The following is a 23,598-nucleotide window of genomic DNA, read 5'->3' on the forward strand; positions in this document are numbered from 1 at the left end:
GATAGAACTCATCTTCCTGGTCCTCCTCTGGTGTGTCTTGCTTGCGGTAAAAACCGTGTGATCTCCCCGTCACCCATACATCATTACCTGTCTGTTGCACCTGTGCCCATAATTACACTGCCACACTAATCCACACTGCCAGCCGTGGTCAACCTGAGGTAGGCTCCCAATATATACAGATACAATACACATACATAACTAATGGCTCCTACTGAAACCAGCTGATGCTTTGACTCTAATTTATCTTTTTTAAACTAACTATTTGACAGTTTTTCATACAGAAAGATGCCACAGACAGCTTCCTGCAGCAGGTATCATGGAGGACAACATGTTTGAATCTTGAAAGCTGCGTCAGACAAAGTGACAAAACCAGACAGAGAGTCAACTCTGAAACAGCTCCGTTATGTAAGAGCACTGTAACTCGATCAGTGACTCTGAGATACAACAAGGGCTTTATGTAAGACCAAAGTGCACTCCTCGGGCTTAATGAAGTCCATGTGGTTCACTGGTGCTGCACACATCAAAGACAGAAACCAGATGAACCCTGCATATGTTTTCTCTTACGCTTTGGGTACTTGGGCACTTGAAGAGTGTTTCTCTTTCAGTAGATACAGATAAACACTTTCTCTTGAATTACAAATAGTTACTTACGAAAAATAGGCCTCATATATATCAGAAAACCACAGAAAAATGGTGTAACTAGCCCGTGAAATGAAAGTTGTCTGGACCTTTGTGGTACACAGTTACTGTTAGAGCGGAGAATGGGATTGATCCAGACAAAGAGAGAGCTCATTGTCTATACGTTGGCATTTTTTTTAAATAAAAGGACATCAGCAGAGACAACGGGAGGGGGTTTATCCAGAGGCCACATGTCAGGACACACAGCGTCTCCTTGTTTCTGGCTCCGGTCTAACACCACTAATGTGGTTCAGACCGATGGCGGCTGCAGGTTGTGCAGCGTCACAGCTGCTCAGGATGTCTTTCTGTCCCCGTCTGTGTCTGAGAGTTTCACTGGTGTTGAATCTGCACCCTCAGTTTTTCAGTTTAACACCGCTCCTGTCTCTTTATTTTCACAGAAATCGGAGATCTCTGAGATCAATTAACCTCCTTCCATTGATTCAGGATTCATTTATACATTCTTTCAGTCTAACTGAAGTCAAGAGATTGTTGCTCTTTATGCTGATAAGACTTGTTAATTTATTACACGTGGGTCATTATCATTATCTCTGTATTCTGTGTATTTGGCGTGTACGTTATGACATGTCACGATATTTTTGTCTTTAGGACCGCCGAGAAAATGAAATGCCAACCCAATCATATTTAGAATGTGGAGGAGTGAGAATCACATTTTGAAATGCTACATCAGAATGTCACCTTGAGGTGGTCTGCTAGTAACCTGTTGTGAAATTATGCACCATTTCCTCTAAAATCTAAACTGAAATTAGACAAATCCCATTGTTTAGGGCTGGGGGCGTGGCCAAGCACAGGATACGGGTTAGGGCTAGGGCTATGGTTAGGGTTAGGGTGGTCTGCTCGTAACCTGTTGTGAAATTAGTGTGTAACTATGCACCATTTCCTCTAAAATCTCATCTGAAACTAGACAAATTGTCTCATGAATGAGATTTTGAAGGGGTTTAATTTTGGAACGCTACATCAGAATGTCCTGGTCCTCTCTGAGTGTCACCTTGAGGTGGTCTGCTAGTAACCTGTTGTGAAATGATTTTGTAACTATGCACCATTTCCTCTAGAATCTAATCTGAAATTAGACAAATCCCATTGCTTTAGAGCCTTGGGAGTGGGCTCTACCCCCACTAGAGCTGTCATTGCGGTTTGATGGGTATCGGTTTCGAGTGTCTAGGACCTTGGGAAGAGGTTGAGGGGAATCTAAATGTACCAGCTTCTATGAACTAGTACTGTAAGAGTAACTTTTCTACTGTGAAGCAGAGCGTCCACTGTAGAAAAAAAGCTGCCATACATTTAAATATGTAAATATATATTCCAGATATGTTATGCCTGTGATAATGACAGAGAGAATGGTATTAATAATATCAACTGTACAAATCTCTTTCAAGTGTTTCTCCCAAACAAAGAAAAGTTGAATCTCACTCAATAGTCCGTCCCGACTCCTTCACAATCAAGACAGCGCTGACGATAACAAACAGAGATTTATTCATCTCTTGTGATTAACTTTAGTGGATCATAACATATTGGTTATTATGGAAGAACCTGCAGATGTTGACGTGACAAAGGCCAAAGTGTGGCCTTCAACTTAGCTACGGTTTGTTTTTACCCGAGCCAACATGCTACTATTGCTACTGAAGCATGTTGTTAATCACCGGCCGGTTAATCAGGAGTCAGCAGTCAATGACCGAAGAAAACAATCAATAAAAAAAAGTTCATCATCGCAACCACAAGAGGGGCTCGAGCGTACAGTTATAAATGAGAACAGGAAATATGAGGCTGATGGGTCCAGCAGTGTGAGAGATGAGCTGTGGACACACACACACACACACACACACACACACACACACACACGACCAAATGCATGATCTCTCTACTGGCGTCCCAAATCAACCTGTGTTTTATATTCATTATTGTCAAGAAAGAAAAAAACAGAAATGTAGAAATTTTTGCAAATTTATTAAAAAAGAAAAACTGAAATATCACATGGTCATAAGTATTCAGACCCTTTGCTGTGACACTCATATTTAACTCACATGCTGTCCATTTCTTCTGATCCTCCTTGAGATGGTTCTACTCCTTCATTGGAGTCCAGCTGTGTTTAATTAAACTGATTGGACTTGATTAGGAAAGGCACACACCTGTCTATATAAGACCTTACAGCTCACAGTGCATGTCAGAGCAAATGAGAATCATGCGGTCGAAGGAACTGCCCAAGGAGCTCAGAGACAGAATTGTGGCAAGGCACAGATCTGACCAAGGTCACAAAAGAATTTCTGCAGCACTCAAGGTTCCTAACAGCACAGTGGCCTCCATAATCCTTAAATGGAAGAAGTTTGGGACGACCAGAAGTCTTCCTAGACCTGGCCGTCCAGCCAAACTGAGCAATCGTGGGAGAAGAGCCTTGGTGAGAGAGGTAAAGAAGAACCCAAAGGTCACTGTGGCTGAGCTCCAGAGATGCAGTAGGGAGATGGGAGAAAGTTCCACAAAGTCAACTATCACTGCAGCCCTCCACCAGTCGGGGCTTTATGGCAGAGTGGCCCTAAGACATATGAAAGCCCGCATAGAGTTTGCCAAAAAACACATGAAGGACTCCCAGACTATGAGAAATAAGATTCTCTGGGCTGATGAGACCAAGATTGAACTTTTTGGCGTTAATTCTAAGCGGTATGTGTGGAGAAAACCAGGCACTGCTCATCACCTGCCCAATACAATCCCAACAGTGAAACATGGTGGTGGCAGCATCATGCTATGGGGTGTTTTTCAGCTGCAGGGACAGGACGACTGGTTGCAATTGAAGGAAAGATGAATGCGGCCAAGTACAGAGATATCCTGGAAGAAAACCTCTTCCAGAGTGCTCTGGACCTCAGACTGGGCCGAAGGTTCACCTTCCAACAAGACAATGACCCTAAGCACACAGCTAAAATAACAAAGGAGTGGCTTCGGAACAACTCTGTGACCATTCTTGACTGGCCCAGCCAGAGCCCTGACCTAAACCCAATTGAGCATCTCTGGAGAGACCTGAAAATGGCTGTCCACCAACGTTCACCATCCAACCTGACGGAACTGGAGAGGATCTGCAAGGAAGAATGGCAGAGGATCCCCAAATCCAGGTGTGAAAAACCTGTTGCATCATTCCCAAGAAGACTCATGGCTGTACTAGCTCAAAAGGGTGCTTCTACTCAATACTGAGCAAAGGGTCTGAATACTTATGACCATGTGATATTTCAGTTTTTCTTTTTTAATAAATTTGCAAAAATGTCTACATTTCTGTTTTTTTCTGTCAAGATGGGGTGCTGAGTGTACATTAATGAGAAATAAAATGATTTTTTTTTATTTTAGCAAATTGCTGCAATGAAACAAAGAGTGAAAAATGTAAAGGGGTCTGAATACTTTCCGTACCCACTGTATATGCTACAGATCCATTTTAAAAGTTGAAGAACATTAAATAAACGCACATCAGAACAGGTTATCAGGAGAAAACAGCATCAATAAGGAAAACACCTGCACAGGACTCCATGCCACGAACATTTCATTAATGACACGTTTTGATTTGTACTTGGAGCCTTCGTCCCGTCACAATGTTTGTGAAGTGGAAAACAAAACTTTTTTATATTGCATGCACACCTACCCAGTGCAGGAAACCCAGAATCATAAAACATGACAATATAATAACAATAAAGTACAAAAAAAACCTGTAAAACCAATGCCATACTTCTAAATATCAACATGTTATTTATAAACATTATGTCCCCGTCTGCAGCGGATAAAGACGATGCTCTGGAATAGTTATATAATATATTCACCGCCTTTTTTTAAAATTCATTTTTTTATGAATGCGTTCCAGTTCCTGCTGGTTTCTCAGTAGTAGCAGGATTACTCTGAGCTCCAGGTTTGTGTCCACGTTCACCGAGGCTTCTCAGAGCTCCGCCATCTATTCCTGTTGCTGCCGGCAGCTCAGCCTGTACGGAGCTGAGATCAGCAGGTTGAATAATCAGATACCGCTTTTTACAGAACTCTCTTTTTGTCACTACAATAATCAGATAATCAACACAAAACGCCTCATGTTTTTATTAGTAAATGTATAAATGAGTGTGTGAGTGCTGTGTGAACAAACCGCTCTGTGTGAACCTTCAGCACATAGAGAGCAATGAACGTGTAGAGTTTGGTGTATGTAAGAGCTGCTGAAGTGGAGATTACGTTCTCAGTAAAGGTGTGTTTTGTTAAATTATAGACACTTTGAAGACACTAAAGGTGAATAGGGTAAAATAATTAACTGAATGTAATATTTAAATATGCAAATTAAGCATTTTCTAATGGGGAATTCTGGTGAATTTAGAGGAAATCTACATTCACAAATAAACTAAGTAGTAAAATAATCACCTTGATGTGTATTTATGATGTTTTTTCCCTCTAGCCTGAACGATAGAAGCTAAATAGTCTAAATTGAATGAAAAACAATGTTTTTGCCTGTAGTGTCTCCCTTTCAGTCGTTTTTAGCGCCGAGTATATAAAAGTCTGTTCCCCAGCCGCAAATACAACTTGGATGTTGACATAAATTGTATTTACAAATGACAAATTGTAAATTTTTAAATACCATACAATATTCATGGTATTTGGTGTTTATCAGCCGACACAAGCCGACAAATTAGTTTGAATTGTGATGGGATGCTACGCTAACCAGCTAAAACAAGCTAATGTAGGAATATAACGTAGTGTGGGATCTATTTGTTATCAGCAAACACACACTACTACAATATACAACGATATGATGTAAAATATCATCCGCTCAGCTTTCTATGTTTTATAACTTTGCTGGATATATATATACGTATATATATATATATATATATATATATATATATATATATACGTATATATATATATGAAGTAACGGAGTAACTATAAGTATATATAATAAGTTATATATTTTATCAAGAGATGATAACAATTCCATTCTGATTCCATTAGTTAACAATCTATTAAGAGTTTATTGTTGCATACATTATAACAATGTATATATACGTTATTAAGTATTTGTTAATGATTTGTAAAACACTTAACCATTGACAACTATATAAATAGTTTATAGATGCTATCCAATATATTTATTAACCATTTAATAAAGTATTATAATCATCAGTTGCAGCTTTATAACAGCCATCCAGATATTGTTTATAGACGGTTTAATTAACCATTAATAATAAAAAAGAGCACTTCAAAAATATGTTAAAAACATCAAATACAACGTGTTTCTGCTTTTCATAAGTAAAACAAATCTGTCAAAAGAAGAAGTGAAAATGTGCTCGGTAAGAAGGAATAAGATGTGATATTTAGGCCTCTCGAGATAGAAAGAGATCTTTAAATTAGCTGGTAAATCTGAAATGAACTGTGAGATATTTTCATGATCGACAACCAGCAGCGTGGCAGCTTCACTTCAACTGCACTCAGTTTACTTATCAAACACTATCATGTGCTTCATTCCTGCTCACACACAAAACGTTTGCACCATATCTGCACTTGAGTGATATGAGCCGATACGAGAGACAAGAGAAGAAGCTTTCAAAGCCTTTTCTTTATGTTGCTTATCTGTTCATCATCCCCGCTGAAACGTAAGCGTTCAGCCACAGTTGTGCCAGCACGGCGCTGAATCGATCGAAGGCTTAACATCTTCCCGGTATCGGCGGGGCGATTAAAGACAAATACGAGCGTACAGACGTCGCAGGTCAGGACTTCGATCTGAGGTCTTTCACCCTTCAGTCCGTCGCTTTCTAAACCGCAGCGGGAACATCACACTTCCTGGAGTTATGTAAGATGTTAACGTCCGTCCAGACTTAACCAAATGTTAAATGCTAATCCCTGAATGGCAGCCGATCAAGAGCAATGCAATCCATGTTGCTTTATCTGTTGTTGAAGAGGAATCAAATCCAAAGATGTCCAGGTGCGACCAGTGTCTCCCCGGCTTAAAGGTTCGTGTTTGCACGGCTGGATTATGAGACAATGCGACCCTTGACACAGATATGCAAAAGGCCCGACCACCACCTCTACGTTTCAAGATACACACTTCATAGCTGTTTAGCCTCTTTTTGTTGAGGTTTTGCATCGCTCTGGAGATGATTTGTGTAACTTTGTCTGCTAATAGTTTTGGTCTATTTATAGTCATTTGTGTGTGTGGTGATTTTGCCCCCTTTTCGGTCAGTTTTGCATGTTTTTGTAATTCTTGTGAGCCTCTTTGTAGTTGTTCTGTCTCTTTGTGGTCATTTTCAGTCTCTGTAGTTGACACATGTCCCTTTTAGTGTCTCAGGCCCCGACACTTTGGCCTGTGCCCCGTCATCCATTCTTGTTTGTTCTCAAATGCCTCATTCAAAATCTAAAAAGAGCCTCAGACGTTAAGACTCTGATTAAGTTCTTCCTCTACTTCACCTGTCTGTGTGTTTTGCCAACCCCAACCTTAATCCGAAAGCCTGTCTCTCAACCCAACTCAACAGAACTTCCCTCTTTATTCCTTGTGCTTTATCAGTTGTGATATGTGTGCAGGCTTTGGCTTGAGATCCTTGAGATAAAGAGGGATTTCACATCCAAACAACACAACACGTCAAACTCTCTCTTACCGTGCAAGACTGGTCCCGTGTAGGTAAAATCCCAGCATTGTCCCAGCGACAAACAAGGAGATGTTAAAAAAGAAACGTACGTACAAAAAAAAAAGATAAAGAAAAGTCGTGTATATACAAAGGTGAGTCCGATGAGTCTCGCTCAGACCATCGTGCTCTTTTTCTCCCTGAAGTCTGCGTGCGTTGGCTCATGGTAGGTCGTGATCATGTTGGCCGAGTCCCACCGTCCCTTCGGGGCCGGAGAGCTCTGCATCACCACCAGCCTGATGGGAGACTGGGTCGGCTGCGGGTCCGGGGCGTACTCCTTGGTGGGATCTTTGCCCCGGCAGTCGTACATGATGCACGATATCAGGAAGACGAGGAGCAAAATAACGTAGCTGGCGATGAGGATGCAGAGGTTCAGAGTGACGGGGTCGATCTCCTGGTAGTTTTCCAGAAAGCCCATGGTGCCTGCTTCATGCTGGGCGGCCCCGAAGGCCTCCAAAGAACAAGCAAAGGAGGTAAGAGAAGGTAGAAGGTATCAACGGCTTCTACGGACTGAGAAACACTAAACCAGCCTGGTGACAGCAGGGCTTTCTCCCTCTCTGTCCTCTTCAATCTGTCTCTCTACTGTCCTCCCTCCCTCCCTCCCTCCCTCCCTGGCTTCTGTCTCTCACCTCTCTGTTTCACATGAGCGCCGTGGATACATGGCTTTGTGGTAAAAATACTTTAATCCCCGCCACTCCTCCTCCAACCTTGAATTCCTGCGATCAATGGCTTCCCTTTAATAACTTAAGCTCCAGTTGTAACTCTGCAATTGTGACAGACTGTGTTATATCATCTGCCAGCGAATGGACATTAATTAATGTGTATGTGACGTATTTGAGTGTGTGTGTGTGTGTGTGTGTGTGTGTGTGTGGTGTGTAATCTTAATCTTGATTGTGAGTGGGGATTGACGGAGGAGGCCATCTGGCCGGAGAGCGCGGCTAAAAAAGCCACTCGGAAAATGCTAACATGCTAGCAGAAGACTTTATCAACCACAGGAAGTGAAAAAGACATTTCCCTCCATAATCTATGACCTAGCATCATTTTGTCCAAACTCTAATCTGGACAGATTACAGCAGCCTTCTTCTTCCCCTGTGTGTCAGACCCCGTCACTGCATACCAGGAAATCAGAGGCGGGATTATCTGCAAACCCCTCCGGGTCATAATCTCCAGTGATGCATGACGAAGCATGACACGATTTGCAGGCATGGAAAAAAAAACGTGAGCGGAGTTTCATGTGTCTCAACAAGTCGTCTGCACTGTATACCTGTTGTTGTGGTGCAGTTATTTGGGATTACTGAGGGACAGCAGGGGGCAGCAATTACTAATGTTAGCGGGCGGGAGTAGAATGAGGAGCAGCAGAGCTGGAGGCTGAACTTTGACCCAGACGGGAGAGAGGAACACGCAGAGCACAAGTAGAGCAATAACTCACTGGCATGGAACATGAAGACAATTTGATTACAAGCACAATGTGTTTGTACATTATGTTTACATTATAAGCATCTGTTGCAGATGCACATTTTCAGTTCCGTCCTGCACACTGATTCTAAGCAGGTTTTGAGACAAAATGATACACATTCAAACAAAATGAATAAACGAAAAACGTGGCATGTATACACTTGATATGTGAGCGTGCTGAGGATGGACAATATTGTCGTTTAATGCTATTCACAAAGGACGGGGAGACATGGCTCCAGATGCAAAACAGAAAAAGAAAAGCAGTGGACCACAATAAATGGACCATCATTTACTAAATGAACATCATGTTGTGTTGAAGAAGACTTGAAACTAGAGATTGAGACCATAAACTCATGTTTACAATGTTTACTGAGGTAATAAATCAAGAGAGAAGTAGAGTCATTTTCTCATAGACTTCTATACAACCAGAGGAGGCTTCAGCCATGCGGACAAAATATGTACGTCATCAAAGACGTCAAAACATCAGACATTTTAAACGACATGATTTTATAAGCATGCAGGATTAAGGGTGATTTGAGGACTGGATTGTCCTGACGCTGAATGACAATTGTTTGGTTAATGCTGGTTTGTTTGAAGTCTGTCGTCTCTTATTTGATGTAAGTTGTTTTTATGTTGTTTTTAACCTTTTGCTTTTTTAAAATCTGTTTTTGTGTCTTTATATGGCACCATCCTGGCTAAATAAAGGTTACATTATCGATTTATTATTGTGAGTCTATTCTCGCAAAATCAGTTTGAAATGATGCTCCAGCAGATCAGGTTTTGTCGTCTACAATATGTCACAAAAACGAAAAAACTTCTTCCAAGTTTTGAATCTTTTGCAACTGAAATCCTTGATAGTTGGCATCTTGACTCATAAACATATAAAAGCTAACAGGGCAGCACACTGTGGGTGTTTCTCTCCCCAACATGAAAAGTATTCACAACATAAACACAGGGAGCATGAAATCTGCTCGAGGTCCGCAGCAGAACAAACTCTGTTAGTCATGATGTTTCCTGCGCGCTGCGTCTGTAGCAGCAGATGTTCACATGTGCAGCTGCAGAGCAGCGAGCGACCTCGCTCCTCTCCTCGCGTTAAGACTCTAATCCCTCTACATGTTCCAGCTCCATGACCCAGTCAACATCTGGAGGAGTCAGAGTGCACGCTGTCAGCGACGATGACTGCATCATTTCCACTTTTTCCTCTTCATAACATGTGTCATTTGCTTTTGATGATTGATTGCCGTTCATGGAACAACGGGGATTATCAAAAAGGTTTTATAAAGCATCGGTCCGGATTAACCGTCATTTGGGTTTAACGCTCGTGGCTCTTTTTTTTTTTAAAAGTTGCTCTGGTGTCCGTAGAAGACAAAAATACATTTAAAAAACTGCTATCAAAATATAATATGATCTTATTTTACACTTCTACTCAGTTTAACCAACATCAGTCCTGGTCATAATAACTCCCAAATATTCATTAGTTTTTAGAATTTTAAACCTTTAAATGTCAGTTTGTTTACATGATGCAACAAACACAAACATGTAACTGTTATCTGGATATGAAAATGATTCGCAACTTTGATTTTGATGCAATTTATTCAGATAAAAAAGAAAAACCTAAATGTGCTGTTTGAATACCATATATTTATACGTTTACTCAGTCCTGATCACAACTACCAAAATATTCATTCGTTTCACAATTTTACCCCTTTAGGTTTTTATTTTTTAAAGGAAAATGATTTTTCTTTAAAACTAATTCTTTATTCTCAAAATTGTAATAAGTTAAGTTATTTTATTGTTTAGATCAATGCTTGGGGTCAACCCTTGATGAGCCTATTAGACCTTTAACCTCTCGCATATTATTTTGTCATTTACATCGTTTTGTTAAATCTGTGCCATTAAACAAGAACAAATAAATCCAAGTTTGTTTACATGAAGCCAATGTTGTTTTTCTATGAAAAAAAATCACATATTTAATTATTTTTTAACTAATATTGGGGGGGGGGGGGGGGGGGTTCACACTGTGGTTTGTGCATTTGTGCATGAAACACTGCAGTGCTCCATAATGCAGCAGCGATGCCCCTAGTGGACACCAGCATGTACTAAACATGAGAAAACGTCTAAATCTAAAGTACACTTTTGAAGCCAGGGCTCTGATTTAAAAGCCTGATATGATAATAAATAATTATATACTGTAATAACCATGGGATCAAACATCGTGGTTTTAATGGGTTTCATTGGGGGCATTTTAGTCCTTCGGGGCCTAAGTGTCTGTATTTTAGCTACACAGGCTATCATAGGAGCTACGGTTGAACTTCCAAAATTCAGTAAAAAGACACTCCCACCCTTTGCCAAAACTAACAAAAAATGTAAAAGCCAAAAATCTCCCTGTGAGGCAACAGAGTAAAATCGCTTCTTTTTCAGATTTCGTAAGAGGCTACACAGATCACTCCCCACAGAGCGCTTGTTTATTTTAAAGATATTAAACTATCGTTGAAAAAGGAACATGATGGATCGTTATATTCTGAAATGTGCTTATTCGGCCCCACACGACAGGATAGTTGGAATCTAACAATCTAGCACTATTGGCTGCCAAGGAAATGTATTAGCATTGACCTCAAACCTGTCATTAATACTTAAAACGGCGGGTTGGGCTTTCAAAGTATTTGCCTTTTCACAAAGATTATTACAATATAACAGGGAAAGCACAACAATATGGAAGATTAAGATTAAGATTGAGATTTTATGATTCTGTTAATATGATGTGGAGTAAAAGCAACATATATATACAATACTATTATAATACTATAATGACAAAACAAAGTGAAACATAAACCGCTTGAGAAAATGTATAAAAGTACTTTGCATGATTCCAATTTTTCTTACATTTAAACAACAAGTGATACTGGTCTTGCAGACTATTATAGATCCTCTTTTTCTAACGGTGTGATATGTTCTATGAATAAAGAAACAGAAAAGATTTAGAGCTCTAAAAACGGCAGCGTGTCAGAGGAAGAGTGGCGTTTCTGTCCCGGGGATGTTTGTGTTGTTGTGGTCTCGGGGAATGATTAGCTCAGAGGATGTAATAGGTTTGTCCGTGTGTGTGTGTGTGTGTGTGTACCAGGCCTCTTGGGTGGAGTTTCTCCTGCTCTTATCTTGGAGATAGATCTTCCCCAGCGCCAGACGCTGGTGCCAGGGAGTCCGGGCCTGGAGACGAGACAGCAGGGAGAGAGATGGGGAGAGGATGTGTTGACAAACCCTTGCAGGAGCCTTCAGCTGTTTTCGGACCCGAGACGGGTCGAGGGTATGTTCAGAGTTTGTCCCGGTCTCTCAGCCGTGAAGCCCCAGCTGGTTGTTTGTTCATTTTCACAGCGTGAAGCCGAGTCTCCCTGCAGCGGTCCTCCCCTCGATCAGACACACCGTGACCTGGCCTCTGATCTCACACCGTCAACCGACCCGAAAAACAAATGAGGAGCAAGAAACAAGCAACGCTCCCCCCCTGATGTGAACTTACACAGGGGAACATCTGGGATGTTTTAGTGCTCATAGTGTCCCCTTGGCTGCATTATATGTGGAGTAAAAAGGCTGATGAATAACTCCGGTTTTCTATAGCTTACACCAAAAATAAGTTATAAACAGGTTGAAATACTGACAATATCTAAATGCTGCTTAAGTAAGGCAGTAATAAAAATCTAATCTAATAAAAAGTTATTAAAACACATCCTGAGAGAAACTCTCTGCATCAAATTGAATGAGCATCCATCCAGTGAACGTCGAAACTTTTTTACTTATGACCACAAAAGTATCCCTTGTGTTGGCACGAGAGGAAAAATAAGGGAATCCCCAAAGTCACTGGGGTTCATCCTCTGGGGAACATCAATGTCTGGACCAAAACTCCATGTTAAGCAACGCGATGGCTGCTGAGATATTTCCCAACTGGAGCAAATTAAGCGGTGGGCCGACCAAAAATTCTCCTCCCTTGAGTCATGCTGCAATACCGTGACTACAAATCATTTTGGTTGTTTGGTTGTTTTTTTGCAACCAGTAGTACCAAAAGGGGGTTTCAGTTACAACCAAAAGCTTTATAAGATACTTTTGGGCGACCAAAATTTGACAATTAACTTTTCTGAACCGAATACACTGAAAGGGTTAAAGTTTTAAGACAAAAACACAGACGACCCACAGACGACGCCATTGTAGCTACCTGTCAATCACTGTGTAGCCCCGCCCCTAAAGCATCCCCTGCTTTATGGTCTGTGTGACTCTAAATGGACCATCATTTACTAAATGAACATCATGCTGTATTGAAGAAGACTTGAAACTAGAGATTGAGACCATAAACTCATGTTTACAATGTTTACTGAGGTAATAAATCAAGAGAGAAGTAGAGTCATTTTCTCATAGACTTCTATACAACCAGAGGAGTCGCCCCCTGGTGGACAGTAGAGTTTAAAGGTTTAAGGCACTTAAGAAGAGTTTGTTCTTTGTATTTAAATCCTTTTCCCTGCTTAGTTTCATCAGACTGACCTATATACACATTTCCATACCACATGACGATGTTAAATTGAGTATTTTCCACCAGATTCTTCTCATACCATTTCTAAATGAACAGTTATTTCACATCCTGAACAAATAAATCTCTGCATGACTTTCTTTAAATGCAGTCTTATCTGTGACATTTAAACTGCAGTGGATCCAATCCAACAACAGTAACACTTCATTTCTGTCAGTCGAATGTTACCTAGGCTACTACATTTGTGATCTCAGGTTTCCTCCAGTCATGGTAGGAGAATGTTGTGTTACACAACAAAACGGTTCTGGTTACATTCCACCATTCATGTTCTTTTAACTGGGAATCGACCCAGCGTCCTTTACTGGGCAAAAGGGGGGGGGGTATCTAGTTCAGTCTGAAGTGACCTGCAGGTCAGAGGGCACCTGAGAGGAGCGAGGTGATGCGGTGAACGTGATCCTTCGTCTCCTGTTTGAGTTACTGCGGAGACGCTCAGTGAGGAGGTGCTGTTACACGACCAGGAGACAGCTGAGAGGAGCTCCCGCTGCGCTGTTATCTGAAACTTTGAGCTGCAGACTCAACAAACTGACTTTTATATAGTGTTTTCTTTTTATGTGTGAAAATACAAAAAACATTTACTTTTTTTAGAGTTCCATAAAGGACTAAATATTTCATAATATCTCATTTATTAGACTATATCATGGTCTGACCGTATCGCATAAGAAGCCAGATATCGAGCCCCTTTTAGGTGTCAAACTGCTAAATCAGTTCCACTTCCCATCTCTCTCTCTGATGATGACCTCATCTTCAACATGCAGCAGAAGAAGAAGAAGAAGAAGAAGAAGGCTGGAGGAGGGTGGGGTCTCACCTCTCGGACGGCGGTGACGGACGGGGGCCGAGGATCTTGCAGATCTGATAAAGGCCCCAAAGAGAGCCCTTTCCTTCCTGAGCGGCGGACTGTTTGTGTTGGAGTGTTCTGCGTCTCTTCTTCTGGGTGTGGGAACCTGCTCCTCCCAGAGTTCATGGCTTCCTCTTCGTCGCAGGGCTCGGCCACCAGCCTGCATGTGTTTTCATTCAGAGGATTGTATACTGGCCTTTAAAACCCGGCAGTGTATCTACCTTCATTCCCTGTGTTTGTTTTATGTATAAGCTCAGCGTTTGCTTAAATAATGAAGATAAATATGGCTGCTGATACATTAAAAGTCGTTAATTGTATAACTTGTATGTAATGCATTGTTGGAGCTGCTATGTTCACTGTTTTCAACAGGTTTATGATGGTAAAACAGGTGAAGAGTTTACGTTCCCTAAAACAAAGAAATGCTTTCATTACAGAACAAATATTCATCCATCCATTATCTTCAACTCCTTATCCTGTTTAGAGTAATCAATAAACTATTAAATACAATTATACAGTTTATCAAATCTGAAATTAAATAAAAAAGATATTAATGAATAAGAGGAATACAGTACTATACAGTAAACCCAGGTTTTTACAGTGACGTTGCTGTAATATAAAATAAAAGTAAAATACGGTTACTGTACTGTAAACCTGAATTACAGTAAGTTACTGTAACAACCCATTAACATGTCTAACAGTGTACTCGTACACTCTCAGAACACACAGAAGAAAAAACAAGACAAAAGCCTTCAAACTCGACATTTATACATTCACATTATAATTCAGTTTAGATGTTTTTTCAATGCAATTTATTCTCTTTTCGCTAGTAAATTCCAGAAGAATATATTTCCCTAATTGATGACATACGCTGTGTGTGTGTGTTTTTTTTCCTTCCAACTTTGTCTCGGTTTAAATCAAATGTCTGCAGCTCACATTCACACCCAGTCTGAAGCAGCAGGGAGCTGTAAAACAGACTCCTCGCCATTGTCTCGCGTACGTCATCAACAACAGCTTGTACGCTCCTTCCCAGAGCGACGCTCAGAGGAATGTCCACAGCACCCCGAGACCTCATCTAAACACAACCTCCCCCACCGGGGCTCTCAGTGACGCTGGTTACACTCACTCTGGAGGATGAAGAGTGGGGGGCGGGGGGGGGGGGGGGGGGGCTGTGGCTGGGTCTGGCTCTCTTGTTGACGGGGATCCAGGGTGGCGACCTGCTGCTTTTATGGGGCCCACAACATGCAGAAAGCGGAACATGAGCTGGCACTGGGTGTCTCGGAGGTGATTTCAGCAGGCTGACATGCTCACTATGTCAAAAGGGGATACTTCGGATATTTTAAAGTGGGGTTGTGTGAGGTTCTCCTTCATAGTCAGGTTACCTGCAGTAGACAGAGATCTACGCTGACCCAGTTTCAGGGACCGCCTGGACTTTCAGGAGGACACCATGGGACTGCAATGTTTCTCTGTATCTGCTGCATGTGTCGCTGTACAATCAACCAAATGCTTTAGTTTCAACAAGCCTGTAAGTTGCTGGAATGTCAACCACAACTGTTCGTATGATCATTCAATGATCGTTCAAGAAGTTACTCTTTGTTTTTCATGCGTTTTCCTACCAAAGACAGCAACACGTGTCAATTCACGCTTGTTACATGCATCAGGCCTTTTGAAGATAAACTTCCGTCTTCAAAGGAAACTACTCAGTTAGGGTTTAGGTAACACAACTACTTGGTTCGGTGCAGGAAAAGAAGATCGTTGTTTGGGTTAACGGAGGTGCCGTTACTGAAGTACGTTAATTACGTGACAAATAAATCAACATTGACTTGTCGTTTCACAACGGGGATTGAACAACGGTCTCCTGGCTTCTGGGCTTCTGTCACTTTTGGTTGCAAAAAAAACAAGATGGCAACGACGAGAAACCAAAATGGCGTCAGCCAAAAGCAAGATGGTGACAGCCAAGATTTCAAAATGCAGAATTTGATGCTTCAAAACGTCAGTCCACAAACCAATGGGCGACGTCACAGTGACTACATCCACATACTCTGTGTTATATACTATATAAGTAAGATGTATTTTTTGTTGCTGGAACACAACTTTCCATCCGTTCAACGCTGCCATTAATTGATTGTTTTAAAAATGACAACAAACCAAATGGTTCAGTCTGTGCAATTATTTGTTTGTATTGACACTTTTTTTTATTGAATCCTTTGATATAATAAGAAAGTTGCCAAGAAGGCAGGAATATTTATCATAAAAACATCACAGATTCAGTTTATTTCAATGATTATCAAAGTAATTGAGAGTTCACACCCATGAGCTGTGTGCTAAGAAACCGCTGAGATGGCACATTAGCTTTCCATTAAATTGCTTTTAATCTTTTTACTTTCTTGTACTTTTCCAAATGTTTCCACCGTGACCCGTCGCCTCATAATTAAACCCAGAGGTGTAGAACTGTCAAAACTCATCCTTTGTTACATTTTACACATCTCTAATTTACAGATGACAGTTTTTAACCTCCTGAATTTGTTAAAAAAACATCACATTGAGTGGTTTGAAAGTGATTTTATATGTTTACAGACAACAAGGCTTGTAAGAACATGAAAGGAAGATTTCTTTTGTACATTAAAGCTGTGGCACATCACAGTTTCTATCCCTTTTATTGAGAGCGACACCACATCTGAATCCTCTTTTTACAGTCTGAAGATTGTGGTCGACAGAGAAGGAAGAAGAAACGCAAAAAAAACCAACAGAACAAAAGCAAAGTTAACACCCTGATGTCAGTCCCGTCATGCATCGAGAATGATTAGGTCCATATGCGCGAGGAAAGAAAATCTAATCAAATCAAACCCTCTTTACAGGCGGTTTGTTTGGCTTTTCCACCGCACTGTGATTGGTATCATCTCCTCTGACGCACATGCGTTGCAAAAGATGGGAAAATTGCACACATGACTCATGTGTCAGCCTCCCCACTGTACAAGAGTGATGAGATATTGTAGATGGCTCAGAGGCGTCGGCAAATCAAAAGCCTGTTTTTATAAAGGATACAATTCTAGATGGATTTCCTGTTCCTCATCTGAGTTTGTTCATCAAAGATGTGCCCCTACTTCGCTGACGTTGCTCGCCCGTTACATAAATGTGTGACTAGAGCACGTAAAGCAGCTTGAAGACTGCGTCAGTGGTCAACTATGACGTTAAAACGGGTCGTTTTAAGCTCCAGGGGATAATGACTGTGGCATTAATGAATCTCACTTTAATGGAAGAAACAGGGTTTTACTGTAATTCTGTTTACATTGTATCTATAGATCTTTTTCAAAACAGTGATATTAAGAGACTTACTTCCTCTTTCTTCATCTTTTTGGATATTGTAAGGTACCTCACATGCTCTGACTGTTGCTTACTCACGTCAATGCATTTATTTTGTGTGTCCCACAAATAAGCTGCTGAGCAACATGATAATAAACGATCAGTTTGTGTCCATGTACGTGAAACCAATAAGATACTGGGCTGTAAATAGGTGATGTCTTTCAGATAAATGTCAGCAGTGACTCCGTCATTCCCCCGTTGTCTTCCACTGAAGCGGTAATGAACATCACATGCAGGCATGAGATCAGTCAAGTACAGTATGTTCTTGTAATAACTGGGTTCAGATCTCAGAGGGGCTCCGATCAGGACTCGCTTCCTAACGATGGCCCCCCCCAAGACGGAGCGGAACGTTTTTTTAACTCTCCAGAAATCTTGTGCAATGTTCAGCTGCTATGTGAAAGAACGGGAGGGCAACACAAGTACCATTTTCACCATTTTATAATGTAGAGCATGTGTCCACGCACAAGGTACTGGAACTTAATCCTTCCACTTCAGTCAGGAGGACACATCAGCATAGAAGGCTTGAGGAATGTATTATAAAGCAGAAGCAGTGAAAAAGCAATAAATAATGGGTTTAAATGTTCAGAATAAGGTTTTTCTGTGTTTTCATCAATTCAAAAAACCCATAAAGTCAAGAAAGTGGTGGGTCAATTTATTGGTGTTAACAAATTAGATTTACATTGAGCTTGCTTCTCTGTTGGCACCTGATTTAAAGCTTAAAATCTTACTGAAAAGGTCATTTCAGCATTTCTCTTTTGGATTTGAAGGTTTTCCAGAAAAAAACGACTGGTGTTATTGTAGAGGTTTGTCTTGTAAAGAGCTGAAATGAAAGTCGATTGTCGTTTTCCAAGAGAATTATTCTTTAATTAAAGCTTCTCTAATTATTCTAAGTATACAATGTGTCATTTCTGTTGGTCTGAGGTTAGTGTATTATCAACGTCTTTGATCTTCGGACCGTGGGTCCATCAGAAGGAGCTATTTGAAGACGTCATATTGTGAATTTCTTTACTTTACATTTTATGAACCAAACAAGTACTCGATTTACTGAGAAAACTAAGTATTATTAGTTGGCTTGAGTATATTCATGATTCATGATTTTTCCTCATGAACAGAGAGTTTATTGAAGACATGAAGGGAGCCACAGTATCTGTCGTCTCCACTATTAGAAACTATATTTTTCAGTATCTCATTCTGTGTTTTCAAGGACAAACTTGGCAAACACAAACCGTTTTTTCCTCCATCTGTAAATAAAGTAAATAATTTGAATGGCGCAGAGAGGAAATGAGAAGGTGTTTCTGACATGTCCGCAAAGACAATGATGTCATGGGAAGCTGCTATCGTCTTCACAGCTCTTGGTTTCCTTTTCATCCGAACAGCTGAGCAGCTTCGTGGAGCTGAAAACCTTCCTGCCTGTGGCCTCGTAAACCTCCAACTCACTCCATAAACTCTTTCCAGGATCCTCTTCACACAGTTTATGTTCGGGGGTCTGCTACGGAGGACTTGAAAACCCCGATCTTAAGATTGAGATAAGTCCAGTCGTGTTTTATATGATGATTCATCTGATAAATGAGAAACACTCCCACATCTGTTTCCAAGCATGAAGCCCCTCCCTACGCAACATTAAATCAGCTGTTTCTTTCTTCCTGTGTTTAATTGGGCTTTCTGACGAAGGTTTTTGGGGCAAAACCAAACGCCAGAACCAAACGTGGTGAAGCTGCATTAGCTCTCACTGCACACCGATGGAAACAGCTACCTGATGATCTTAAATGTGTTGAAACTTGTGCCACTTTCTATTCAGAGTGCAATCATTCTCCTATATTCCTGTGCCTTTTTGATTTATTAACTTTCTCTTCTCAACAACCGTTGGATGTGTTGTCATGAAAGCGGCCACAGATGTTCATGTTCCTTGTCGTCCCGGTCTGGGAATTGTCTGTGTATTCGTCTCACAACTTTAACCCTTTCACCTTTGTGTTTTCACGTCATGAAAAATTAATTGTCACATTTTGGTCACCTAAAAATGTCAGCGTTCAGTTGTACTTAGCTCCACCCTCTTGTGGTCTCTTTGGTTTGACGGCCACGGCCAAAATGTTGATCTTCAGGCTTCAAAACGTTGGTCCACACATCAATGGCTGAGTATACGTCCACTTCTTATATACAGTCTGTGTTTATGCTGTAGCTGCATTTTGTTGTTAGTGCCAAGTAGCAAATGTTACTAACACACTAAACTAGAAATGTAAACCTACTTAACATCGGCATGTTTAAATGTATACATACATGTTATAACAGAAGAAGGAGTTTTTGAGAAACAGACCAGGAGCAAAGCAATGTACTGCTGTGGACGTATTTTAGACACCAAAAAATATAGATATCGGTTGAAATGTACACTATATTTAGAATATCTTCACCTCTTTACCTTCATGTCAGACATTTCTGCCGGGGAACTGAAGCCGTTATCTATCCTCTCCTCAGACACAACTCCTACAAAAAAAGTAATTTTACCAACAAAGTAGCTGGTCTACCGCTGCCTCCGTCGGTTTGTTTGTTTGTGTTATTGTGTGACTGTGGTGAATCCTCTTGGATTTTGTAATCCGTTCATGTAAAGCTTTGAAGAAGAATATTTTTTTGTATTGGAGATGACACCATAGTCCTGTTGAAGTGGGAATAGTTGTAAAAATGGGAGGAACTGGTCAGGAAGAGCTTTCTCTTTATTATGTGGTGGAATGAGGGCGAACCGAGCCGGCGGCACCTCTGGGACGGTGTCCTAGCCAACACTTCAGACACTCCAAAGAACCACTGGCAGCACATGAAAGAATCAAAGAGAGAGCATATCGTGCAGAGTTAGTGACCGCCGATGTCCCACTGTCAAACACTGCTGGCCCTTGTTATGTTGAAAGAAGAGGTTTAGAACTCTTACATGAATGCCAATGGGGTTTTTTTTTTGTCCATTTGCTGGCTTCAGGCGTCAAAACGCTTCTAACAAAAGGTCGCTAGTAGCACGGCCTCGGGGACGGCAGTGTTGGAGGGCGGGTCGGTTCACCACTGTGGTCTCGGCTGAAAAAACAATTATTGGTCGGGTTACCTTGAAAGATTCATGTCCCTCTTGAGGTTCCTTGTAATCACACATAGACTATATAAAATATGGATGTAGTCTCTATGATGTCACCAACACGTTTTTAAAGAGCCATTGTGAAGCTCGAAGTGGGTGCCTCCGGCCGGCGCCATCTTGGTATTTTGGAACCAGACTTCACCAATCTGGACCAGAGGGTGGAGCTGTGGAAGAGCGAGGCTCGGTTTGTTTACTGGCTTAAAATAAACCGCAGAGCAGGACATATTATATTCAATAACAAACAAACACGGTCGAGAGATACAGTTCAATGACTCTAATTAACTGAGGCAACGGCACCCAACTGTCATTTAAAATGTCAAGGCCCTTAATTATGCATCATTTTAAGCTTTAATATGATTTAAACGGTTGAGTTTAAAAAAAATGTACCCCATGTACAGTTATCATGAACAGGGAAATTAGCTCTTGAGAGCAAAACCATTTTTTGTACCAGGCTGTAAACATGTTTGTTTCTGCTGTAAAGTTGGGCATTTTAACATGGTGGTCTATGGGGATTGACTCACTTTTGAGGCCATGCCTCAAGTGGCCATTTGAGGAACTTTAGTTTTTGGCACTTCAGCATTTTTCAGCATCTGAGGTTTTCATTTAGCGCTAATTATCAAAAGTAGTTGACCTGTTTAAATGCGTCTTAAACTTGTATTTATTGCTTCTGCTGCAAATGTCATTCAAATACTTTGTGGATTGTGTGTTTGTTTGTTTGTTTGTTTTTATTTTTTTGCCTTTTTCATCCCAGAAAAATAAATGTGTAAGGTGTCATTTAATGGCTAGGTTTAAAATAAGAGGTTATATTTAGGTGTTGCAGCAGCACAAGGATAGAAATAAGTACAGATAAATTAAATAAAAGGATACAAATTAAAATAATAAACGATACAAGGCAAGTCTTGGAGTGCCGAAGTTTTCTGAATCCGTTCCTTTGTTATTTTCCTTACCTCAGCAATCATGATCCCCCAAATATTTGATGCTATGGTTATGAAAACAAAGTGATCACGGAGCAGTCCCACCTCTCTGGGCAGGAAGGAGCTGAGCTGGTGCGTGAGACTGAGAAGCGTTTCATACACACAGTTTGGCTCACCTTTATGTCCAGCGCCGAGGTTTACTTCCTTCCAGTGGGCGGTGTCCCTGGAAGAGACACCCTCAACGCCACAGCTGTTGTTAATGAAGCAGATCCAGAGCCCAATATGTTCTCGCTCAAAATCTTTTACCACTTTGACTCTAGGGATGGTCAGGTCTATCCACCAGTTTGGTTCAGCTTTCATGGTCTCCAGAGGATATATCTTTCCCACTTTAGTGACCCTCCGGCTCTTCTTCTCGTGCCACCAGCAGGTCAACGTGTTCACTCGTCCTGTGAAATATCTAAACGTCTACTGAGTGGATTGCCATAACATTTTGTTCATGGTCCTCAGAATTTGAATCCTTCGGTTATCCTCCGACTTTTCCTTTTGTGCCACCAGCAAATATGAGAAAATTGGTTGCAATAAAATTTGGTAAACACATTTATAATCCCCTCAGGATGAATTATAATAATGTCCCCTGATTTTTCATTTAGCGCCACCATCAGCATGCTGACATTAGCATTGACATTAGCATTTAGCTCAGAGCACCATTGCGACAAAACTACAGCCCCACAGGACGTCTGACCATCGCAGTAAAATGCTAAAAATAAACTTAAGCTTTATTTGAATAATTGAAGAAAATTGACCTTTGCGTTTAACCCTTAATCCGAAGCATTTTAGGAGCAGTGAGCTACACTCTAAAGCAGACGGGGAGCAATTTGGGGTTCAGTGTCTTGCTCAAGGACACTTCAACATGCAGACAGCTGGAGCCGGGAAACAAACCGCCAACCTTGTAGTTAAAGCACGAACCGCTACCTGCTGAGCTACAGCCGCCTTTAGGAATGGACAGAGAGGAAAATCTAACAAAGCCAAACTCTTGTTGATTCTGGAGCAAACTGAAACGTTTTCATATGAACCAGTGATATTACAATCTGATGAAAAATGATTTCTGAAACCTCCTGGGTTTATGTTTTGATCCGCAGTCTCCGTCCCCCGACACCCAAAAGGTTTATCTTTGTTCTCAGAATGCACGAGAGCGCAGAGCCTTTTTTCTTGGAACAGATCTTATCAACAAATCAGTATTCGTCCCGACCTGCAGCAACGGGGCTCTGTCGAATAATGTTAACAGTCAGCCGACCTGAAGCGGGTCAAATGAACCACTTGGCTCCTCCGTGCTCCAGGTTGTTCTGGAAAAAATTGAACGAATGTCACTTAAGTGCAGTCGACCGGTGGGATGGCTGTCAGGTCGGGTCTGCTTCAGCCCGTTTTAGGAGACTGACTGCAGCAGGATCCCTGGTAACGCTGAGCTCATTATGTTTAATTGTGTTGAATTTGGACAATGTGCAATCGGTTGTGTTGCAGTCTGGAATTTCAGACTTCAGGCTTGATCCTTTTGTTGAAAGATGTGGAAGTACTTTTTCCATTTTAAGAGACTTTCTATTCATTCAGAGGGATTTACTGTCTTTTCTTCCTCTTTTCTGTCCTTTCCTTAGCTCTCTGTCTCATTCTCTCGTTCCCTAATTCGTTTTCAGCTTACTTCTTTTTGGCCACTTTTCTTGTATTCCTTGATTTCTTTCTTTCCTTCCCATGTTTCCTAAAATCTTTAATTTTTCTCCTGTTCTACTTTCTTTGCTTCCTTCCGTTTGGCTACCATTCATTGTTCTTTTCCTTCTTTCTTTCTCCTCTTCCTTGATTCATTTCCTTCTTTCTTTCCTCCTTTTATCTCCCTACTTTTTTTCTTGATTACTTTCTTTTCTTCCTTCCTTTCCTATGGACCCTTATTTAAGTTATTTATTCCCTCCTTTTGTCCTATCTTTCATCATTTCTCTTAAATCTAATCTGCAAACCCACAAAACTGCACACAAGTTTTTCCGAAAAGGAAA

The 23,598-nt window shown here is 41.0% G+C and overlaps 1 protein-coding gene across 1 annotated transcript; it reads right to left on the minus strand.

Annotated features, from left to right (window-relative positions):
- Positions 1 to 7,434: 7,434 nt before the first annotated feature.
- On the minus strand, positions 7,435 to 7,737 carry LOC306709680 (small integral membrane protein 36-like; the record flags this gene model as incomplete). The annotated part of the gene is made up of 1 exon (XM_079177927.1): positions 7,435 to 7,737. One exon carries the CDS (start codon positions 7,735 to 7,737, stop codon positions 7,435 to 7,437), a length of 303 nt encoding a protein of 100 aa, XP_079034053.1.
- Between the last annotated feature and the right edge of the window lie 15,861 nt (positions 7,738 to 23,598).

The sequence above is a fragment of the Pholis gunnellus genome (assembly GCF_910591455.1).
Source record: "Pholis gunnellus genome assembly, chromosome: 17".
Classification (NCBI taxonomy): Eukaryota; Metazoa; Chordata; class Actinopteri; order Perciformes; family Pholidae; genus Pholis; species Pholis gunnellus.